General features: G+C 31.5%; 1 protein-coding gene across 4 annotated transcripts; it reads right to left on the bottom strand.

Moving 5' to 3' along the window:
- Window positions 1-3,229: 3,229 nt before the first annotated feature.
- Window positions 3,230-8,796, bottom strand: LOC136217137 (protein ABIL1). 4 transcript variants are annotated; one of them, XM_066003722.1, is made up of 9 exons: window positions 8,254-8,796; window positions 7,834-7,916; window positions 7,139-7,289; window positions 6,951-7,050; window positions 6,754-6,846; window positions 6,554-6,629; window positions 6,361-6,413; window positions 6,133-6,242; window positions 3,230-3,648 (listed from the first exon to the last, which is right to left on the bottom strand). In XM_066003722.1, exons 1-9 carry the CDS (start codon window positions 8,344-8,346, stop codon window positions 3,493-3,495), a joined length of 915 nt encoding a protein of 304 aa, XP_065859794.1. In that variant the 5' UTR covers window positions 8,347-8,796; the 3' UTR covers window positions 3,230-3,492. The 4 variants fall into 4 exon arrangements, with proteins under 4 accessions (XP_065859794.1, XP_065859792.1, XP_065859795.1 ...); XM_066003720.1 differs by having other exon boundaries at window positions 3,230-3,651; window positions 8,254-8,792; XM_066003723.1 differs by having other exon boundaries at window positions 6,133-6,239; window positions 8,254-8,788.
- Window positions 8,797-9,972: the final 1,176 nt, after the last annotated feature.

The following is a 9,972-nucleotide window of genomic DNA, read 5'->3' as shown; positions in this document are numbered from 1 at the left end:
ATGACTAATTTTATGTTTTCTTTTTGTAGGTCTTTGATTTCTTTATGTTGTTTTTCGATTTTTAGTTGAAGGTATTCGGCTTCGGTGCTTACGTCTACATTGGATGGTTTAGCATCATTGTCTTTGAGTTTGCTGTTTTTTAGCGGTTCATATTTGTATTTTTCCTTTTCAATAATTTCTTGGGCGTGATTTTTAAGAAATGTTATTACACTATGTTCTTGTTCGGCCATTAGATTAGAATTGTCCTTTTTTGTGTAAATCGGTTAACAGATCTAAGGTTTTATTTACGGTTGTAGGGATTTTAGGTTTTATTTCACTTATATCCATCATTATTGGGTCCTTGCTTCGTCTCCAAGCATCTATGGGTACTATTTCTGGAGTTTTAGTTTGTGTTATAGTAATATTTAGATTTTCTCCTGAGGTAATGCTACAGCTTTCTTCTATGGGTCTTTTTCTTTTGTCTATATTAGCTACTAACATGTTTAATTTTTCCAAAATTATCTTAAACGTTGGTATTTCCGATGTATTCCACAGTTTTGTTAATTCATGTGTTATCATTTCTTGGATTTGAATATGGTTTTCTTGTATTAAACTAAGAGTATTCTTTAATTGTTCTTTTGCTACAATCTCTATCCATATTTGGTCCAATTTTTGGTTAGGATCACTCATCTTTGTAGATTCTTTTTATCCATCCGTCTTCAAGTTTGATCCATTCTTTCTTAGGTGGTTCTAATAAAGAGTTTAATTGTTTGATTTCACATTCTAGTCTCTGTTGTTTAGATTCAATTTCTAAATATTTTATTTGAGATTCTATGATTGTCTCTGCCATAATAGTTTTTATTATTTGTAATTTTTTCTCTTTTTTATCAAGTTGTTGTCGTATGTTCATATTTTATTTATATACCGTATTTTGTTTTGGTCCTCTATCGTAATTCCTTCATTATTTATCTTATATTTTATTTTATTTAAAAAGTCGTATCCTAATAATAGTGCATATGTACTATCATATTCTGTTACTCCTACAATTATCTCATATTCTAGATCTTGAATTTTAAATCTAATTCTTATGCTTTTAGTTATGATTATTTCTCTTGTACTATTTGGACAGTTATAAGTTTGTGGTTCGATTAGTTCACATTTATTCTCATTTATTTGGCTAATATGTACTAAACTTTTGGTTCCTGTATTAATTTCAGCTATACAGTCAGTTGCTCGTAGCTCATTAAATAATATTACTTTTATTCGTAACTTATCTTCATAATATGTATGTAATAAATCTAATGTTCTCGGTTGTCTTATTATGTCTTTCTTAAAACTTAACCTTCCTCCTTCTATCCTAGGTAATAATTTCTGGATTGGTTGTAGTTTTCTAGAATTAAAATCTATACATATTTCGTCTGGTATTGTTATGATGGAATTTTCCTTATGTTCTAGTGGTTCTAATATTTCCTGATATAATTTTGGTACTAATATATCCCTATCATTTTGTTTTCTGATATGATGATTACCTGTAAGGGCATATATCATTTTTGTTTCTATACTAATTACTTTACTTCCTAGGGGCATTCTTATTCCTTCTAATTTATAATAGAGTGTTTAAGCTAGATCTTTATGTTTATCTTCTAATGAGATACTAAAATCTGGTTGAATTGTGAATTTAAGTTTCTGATAAATTAAGTTTCCTCTTACTACTGCTATTAAGGCATCTTGGATATTATCTAATATTCTATCATCTAATACATATATTTGAATAGGAGTATCGATATTTTTCTGAAAATATGCTTTTATAGTGAATTCTATTCCTCCAAAGTAAATATTCCTATATTTCTTTGCTTCTTTATGTGATAATTTGGATAATTCTCTTTTTATTACGTCATTTGTTATTAAATTTATCCTTGCTCTACCATTTATAGTAGTTGTATCTATAATATTCTCATGCTTCTGAACAATATATCGTATATTTTTATTTCTCTCAAACCATTTTGTTTTAAATATCTTATTTACAGATAGCTCTTCAGTTTCATCTTGTATTTTCTGATAAATATCTGGTTTAAAACTTAAAGTTTGAGTTATACCACCTTCATAAGTATCCATTTGATAGTAGATATTAGTATTTTCTGTATGGGTTTGTTCTGTTATTTCTTTATTCTCTTCCATTGATTAAAGCTTGAATATGTCTGTAACTTTCAGTAATTATTTGTTTTTGAATTTCTATTGTCTCTTCTTGCTCTCTATGTTTTTCTTCTAATCGTTTTACTTCATCTTCTAAGTCAAAAACTCTTTTTTGTAATTTTATCTTTTCAATACGCTTAGCATCTAAAGCACCTTGTGCTACTTCTAATTGTCTATCTTTTAATTCCATAATTTGTAATGCTCTTCTACAACTTATAATATGTTGATTGATATCCTGATTATAAATTAATGGTTTTTCAGCAATAATCCTAAGACTTTCAACTGGTATATCCATTATCTAGTGTGTATAATTCTGAAAAATCACGATTGTGAAATTAATTAGGCATTTAATCATTTCTACTTTTCTTATTAACATTATATGCCTATTTAGATCACTAGTTCCTATATTAAGGAGATGTTGGTAATATTCTAATAATATAATTAATTTGCCTAATAGAATAGAAATTTCTAAACTATTGCTTAAATCTAATTCAATTATGCCGCTTGTAATTTTATCAACTGCTTTCCTATGAATATTAAGCTGTGATGCAAACATACTGGTATATGAAGATGACATAGTGATTTCAAAAAGTTCTAACTATTTGTGAGATCCTTTGAAGGCTCTGATACCATTTTATGTGGACCGTTTTTTCTGATGTGTATAATGTGTGCAGGATCGCTCTTATGACCCTAAAAAGGGTAGTATTCTTTTTCGTTTTAAAATCCAAAAAATCAAATTACCCTCACAACTCCAAATCATATATATAATGCAATTTAGTGAATTATTTTGTTCTTATCTTGAATTGGACATAGCTTTTTACTCCAAATTTTAGCACTCCCTCTTAATAATTTACAGCGTTCAAGTCCTCCAGAAAAGAAGGGGAAATAAACAGTGAATTTACACTCCAAGGCTGATAATTTATCACTCATATTATCATAACTGCATATCATAGATAACAAATTATCATATAATCAGTAATAGACGACAATGGTTTCAAACAATCATATAAAGAATGAAATATAATTGTGTTAAATGTCTCAACCACCTGAAATACTATACTGAGAACTATCAAAGATTATCATTATTTAGCTTATTTAGCATCACTGTCAACAACTAGAAATCAGTAACATCAACAAAATGTTGACAATTATGCTCAGTGTCAGCAGATTCTTATGCACAATATGCTCATTGCTACAATCAAGTGTAAGGATTAGAGTGAAATAAAATATATTTTCAGAGGCCGAGTGAAGTTAGACCATGCAAGATGTCATCATCAACGAGAGAGGCATTAGTTTACCAGGGACTTGAGGCTTCAAAGTTCATGAGATGGGACCAGCCTTCGGCTTTGGTGTTTTCTGCTTGACAAAGAAACCTGATAGCATACTTTTACTGCGTGCAGGAGTACGTATAATTTCACGCCTTGGATTCTCAAATGACCTGAACGCTGTCAAAGGCTTAGAACCCTCCGATAATTCCTGCTGCAAAAGGAACTGTCAGTCAGTTGTATTCAAATGGTTTTTGAGACAATAGCGCATAAGAACCATATAGCAACATAGCCTAACCAAGTGTTGAAAAAATGTTATCTCAAGAAGCAAATGAAGGGGGGGGAACCAGATAAAATTCATCTAATCTAAATAAGAATTCACTGGCCATAAAAAGATGATAGTTCTCACTAAAGACGATAAGTGTAAGATACAAATAATCAACAAAGACAACAATTTACTAAGAACTAAGATATAAAATAAAATTTACCAAGTATGAGAAATAAAATGAAACATATGTAATTCCACTTATAAAATCATTCTCACAATACTCGAACAAGTTAACTCTAAAGATGAGAATGGAAACACAAATCTACAAGGGAAGTAACAACAATCTGATAATTTTTCATATATTATGTGAACATATGCCACCTAGCAAAGTACAAAGCCTACATGCTACAAAGTTCCCTAGAAATATATCAAAGTGAACCAAGAGATAAAGCTTCAACTAGCTTATTTATGTTATATAAACCAATTCTAAACATAAGGCCTTCAATTTCCCTGAGTGATTTCATCAATTGATTTGCAGCAATTCATGTTCCACTTCTTTGAAAGCTATAAATTCATTCTCAAAAGAAAAAGATACCAAACACAACACATCATAGTGAAGGCATATGTACGTAACCTTCTGCATGGTCAAGGCATGTTTAACTAACTGCAAGATTTAGACTCGAGAGTTCACAGCTCTCAAATATTCTTAATCCAAAAACATCATAGTTGCAGTACACACTTTCACTAGTAAGGTATTCGGTTTTTACTTCAGATGGAACCAAGAGCAACAATCTCTCTATAAAAAGTACATGAAATTTGTCTATCTGAATGTCCACACTCCACAGTTAACCAAGAACATGAGTTTTCCCACATATTAGATGATTACAAATTTCACAACGAAAAACCACTGAGAGCATAATATGAGCCTGCCCCCAAAACCACTAGTGCTGAACAAAGACCAACTGCAATAAGACTAGTCCAAGAACTATGGAACCAGCTCCACATGATATCAAACTATATCAGGAGCATCTAAATCTCACATTCTGTGCATGCTATTGTTTTCCAGGCAACTCCTGTCAATCTGGGTTAAGATTTACCCCAACTATCAAGCTATATTGCAGGTGAAGACGTGTGCTATTGTTTTCCAGGCAACTCCTGTCATCTGGGTTAAGACTTACCCCAACTATCAAAGCTACTAGCTCAACTCAGCACAGGGCAGATCAAAAGGCAAAGAAATCAGAACAATCAAATACATTTGACAGCGAAAACATGAACTCCTGGATACTTGTTATGACCCGCGGACAGATTAATTTTCTGGTTACATTACAATTACACACAACTCATAGCGGAGAAAGGTAAAATGAGACCAAAGCAGAGAAACCATATTTATAAAAAAAAAACCACAAAGAATTGGAAACGTGTAAATAATAAAAATATACGATTATATTTATAAATTTTAAATTTTGTAAATTTTTATAGGGAAAAGTACATAAGAAACACAGGTTTAAACCAATGAAAAAAAAAAGGGAATTTGACTGTCACCTTTTAACACATCGTCAAGTCAACAATTCAAGATATCACGTCAGCGAAAGTTAACAATTCAACAACATGCCACATTAGCAATGACTAGCAGCGTCAATTGAATTTTTTAGCTTGCTAATAGTGTAAAACACAGGGTCCTTTTTGTAACAAAAGAACCATATTACTCTACTTGCAAATACGTGAAACCACATGATTATTATTTTATTTTTTTGTGCTTTTTTTATTATATATAAAATAAGAAAAATTGCATACAAGTAGTATATAATAAGGAAGAAAAAGAGAAGTCTTTTCATTTTGAAAGCTTGAAGGAGATGACATATAACAAATTATGGATCCAATGTAATGTGATTGGCACATGAAGAACTACTTAGAAGATTGGATAATGTGCATCTCCATCTAAAACCACATTGTACTTTAAGGAATATGTTTCCTTACTCTAAGGAACGAATTTCCAATTTTCTTAAATTACAGAAATGTGCAGTTTCGGAACCCGAAACATGGAATTTTTCAATATCAAGGTTTCCATGCAACGTAGCATACAACAAATAAAACATTTTATTAAGACACGTATTAAATATAAGACAAATGGCTTCTGCTATTAACAATACTTAATCAGCCCCTTTAACATAGTTTGATTATTGATAGCTGATATCATATTATAAATGCAATGGAACATGATCTGAGAAAGCTGTACTAAAATGAATCACCCAAAACAAAGAAAAACATGAAAATATCAAGCACATAAAAGAACCGAGAAAACTCTCACACATTAGTTTGCTTATTTTTTTCGTATTTTTTTTATATTTCTTTACTTTTTTTAATTAATCAACCATATATTCAAAAGAAAGTTGGGCATGTTGGTGTTCTTTCTGATTTTAAGATTACCCTGCGTGTGATTCCAAGTGTTTGCATTACTCCACTAGATGCAGGACCTCCACTTGATAGCGTAGTTAGAGCGCCTGCTGTTCTCATCTGCGTATTCTCTTCTTTATCTGCTAGCATAAGGGTCCAACATATAAAGACCGGTGTTATTATTTCTCTGTTCATTCCATTGCGTACCACTTATTTGTATACTAATTAAATATCACAAGATTTTGGTCGTTTGTTACATACCCAATAGTTGAAAAACAGCAGCAGATTTTCCAGAAGTTTTTGCATCTTCAGTACTGCATGACAAGGATAAACCAAATACTTTCAAATCTAGAAAAGATGTTATGGTCATTGAGAACAGTAGTAGAAAGTATATGCTTCAATAGGAAACATCTCATTTACCCTTGTTGGAAAATCAACAGTTTTAAAATCTAACCTCGTCGATGTCCCTTTCAATGTGGATTTTGTCTCAGATGCTAAGTGCCAGGAAAGCGTTTTTGCTGCTGCAGAACCTGGAGGAACAAACTACAATCAACTTGAAACATCCTTACCAACAAAATACAGATGTGAAAATTTAATACTAAAACAAATAAATAAAACCCATGAAAGTCAAAAGCACCACTGGAAAACCTATACCTGAAGGCTGGAGACGTGATCTAGCTTGAAATGGGTTTTGTCTTACATCAGTCTGAACACGGGGGTTAAAATGTACCTTCTTGTTGACAGAATCTAGCATAACAGAGGAGAAAAGGAAAAAAATGGAGTGAGAAAATTAATTATATCCCCAGATAAATCAATTCTCCCGCACAACACTTAATGTAGCCAAGTCTTACTGGGTAAAATGTAATGTTTGTGATGTCTCGGGATAAATGCCAGCAACTGCTGCTGCCTAAGACCTTCCTTATCCGTATATGTGTGGCAAGTAAGAAGTTGCTGATGTTAACAAATTAAACGAGTTGTTATCCATCCGTTTCATAACCTTTTTCTTTACTGAGAAATTCAGGCAAACATGAACATTTACCTGATTTAGACAAGAAACCTTTAGCTCCATGGTTGACACATCTAATGTTTGTTGCTCAATAAGGTCAGTTAACTTGTATGCCACAGTACCAAGATGATCAACAGCATTTACAAGTGCTCTTACAGCATAATCTTTCAGATTATCCAGTACCCTATTTCATCACAAGAAAAAGCTTAGAGCAAAGAACAAGGGCATGTAGTTCACATCTACACATTTCAGCTCATACAACAAAGTATGATTGCCATGCCTCAGGCATAATACACCTTTATACAGACACACAAACAAGTATAGATAATTCATGAAGAAACCTATGACATGCATTACTGAAATCCACAGTAAACACCAGTAAAAGGTATCCTGAATGGATAATCACAGGAATCTCAATATATAGTTTTTTTTTTTATTTTAAAACAGAGTAACTGATTTATTTCCACCCTAATTGCTTATGCTTGACAACAAAAATCGTCTTATTTGAACATTTGTCGTTTTCAAAAAAAATTTGAATTCCTAATATACAACCTACTCAAATTTTATAGTCTTTAGTTAATATACTAAATATACTGTGGCACAAGGCTTTCATACTTCTGCATAGCATGGAGGAAGGAACTGCACTTTCATAGCATGAAGATGGCGCTAAATTATTCAAATATAAGCATCAAGTAAAAGCATTAGAAGAAGTGAGAGCAAGGCCTTACATCTGTTTCTGCTCGCTATGAAGGTAAGACTTCTCACAATAATCAGCAGCAGAATAGAGTTGAGGCCTCAAATTCTTGAGCTCCTGTAGAAACAACGCCGTTACTTTCAAATTAAAATTCACGCGTCCCTTCAACAAGATTGACTCTCACATATAGAAATTGATCCAAATATAAAACAAATAGAAGAAAGAAGAAAAACATAAAAGTGCATTAAGCGACAAAAAAGATCCAGTTGACTTAGCAGAGCTACATTCTCCCTCACTTTCGGCCATTGAATAACTCATGAAAATTTCAACAGTTACACAAAATAAGAAATCAATATGACACATCAATAGGAGAAAAACAGATCAACTAAAGAACAAATGAGCAGCAGATCTGGAGGCATATTTCTATATAAAAATAAAATAAACAGAAAAATACCTGCAAAGCTTTGACGAAACTTTTGCTGCGTTCCATTGAAACCTCATCGTAAGTCATAGCCGGATTATCCAGCCTAGTTTGCTCCATTTCCATAACAGTCTCAGCTCTCAAAAACGTCAATAATGAAATTCAATATAAATAATGATTAACATTGATATATGCAAAAGACCTAGAGGATCAATACTAAAAAAATGCTCACTGATTAAGATGATAATGAATGAATAACTATTATATAAATGGTTAGATTTAAGGTTAGGTTATGGTAGGAGAGCTAAGCCTAACGGAAAAAGAGAGAAAATTATAGATAATCAGAGAGAGGGAGTGAAGTAGAAGCGATTCCAGAGAGAGGGAATTGGAAAATGGAGTTAAAAACAAGTTAAAATGACTTGTTTTGATTGAGACGCTTTTTATTATTATGGTGGGGAGATCGGTAGTAGTTGAAAGACTTCAGTGAGACGAATAGTTTCGCTTTCAGAGCCAAAACGAATAAAGAAAAAAAATTAAAATTAACTGCCATCGGCGCTTTGAGGAAGATGGACCGGAAAAGACGTGATTGCCCTTAGTTATTGCCACCTAAATCCCCGTGGTCTTGCTCTGGTCGGACAATAATCAACTGCAGATCTGCAATGCTGGATGGTCAATTTTTGGGTAAACTGTATCTATGGTACCTCAATTTTATCCTTCCCTTTTTTAAGGTCCATCAATGTGAAAACAAAACATAAAAATCTCTAATTTTATACTGAACATTTTTCTATTCAATAACATATAATATAACTCTCATTATAAAGCTTATACAATTAAACCCTGTGATGCTTGCAAGTTGGACAAATTCAACCCTAATTATAATTATATTTTTATATAATTTTGAATGTCGTTATTTCAACTTCACTTCTACGTCATGCTATTACTTATCAGTAATAAAGAAACGGTCTGGCTAACCTATGCCTTATGGCATAGGATAAGGTATAATTAATATTTTTTTTAATTCAAAAGATGTTTAGTTTTTCTAAGTAATTATATACAATAATTAATATTTTCACATAAAAATAAAAGGGAAAAGTACGCAAAAAATACTTGTGGTTTGCCCAATTTACAAACAGAGGTATGTGGTTTAAAAATTCACAAATAAAGATCTATGGTATGTTTTATTTACAAAACAAAGTATTACAATTATACATTTAAGTTCTAATTACAAACAAAGACATTTTTATCTTAACAAAAATTATACTTACATATCAACAAAACATAACCTCCGAAAAAAACAACTTTCTACATCGAAACAATAAATAGTATGGTGGAATTTTACGTTTTTTTACTAATCTGACAGTTTATGAATTAAATTGATATTTAAGTTCATTTTACACGGTTGCAATTTGATTTTGGGATCTGTGTTTTGTTAATATATAAATGTAATTGAAAAAAAATTAAAAAATGCTCTTATTATCATCGATTACTTAAAATTTAATTTTAAATACCTTGTTTTGTAAAAAAAAGCATACCACATACCTCTATTTGCAAACTTTTAAACCACGGACCTCTATTTGCAAATAAGGTAAACCACAAGCATTTTTTTCGTACTTTGCCCAAAATAAAAGGTACTACGTTTATTTGGGTTCTTAAATTAAAGTTTCAAAATCAATTAGGATCTTAAACTATCAAAATCATCAATTAAGTCCCTAAACTAAGCAAAGTGGGTTTGAGAAAGAAGGTATAAAATTG

Source organism: Euphorbia lathyris, chromosome 2 (genome assembly GCF_963576675.1).
Source record: "Euphorbia lathyris chromosome 2, ddEupLath1.1, whole genome shotgun sequence".
In the NCBI taxonomy this organism is placed as follows: domain Eukaryota; kingdom Viridiplantae; phylum Streptophyta; class Magnoliopsida; order Malpighiales; family Euphorbiaceae; genus Euphorbia; species Euphorbia lathyris.
The sequence above is the reverse complement of the archived record's forward strand: the minus strand, read 5'-3'. Positions and strand labels throughout refer to the sequence as shown.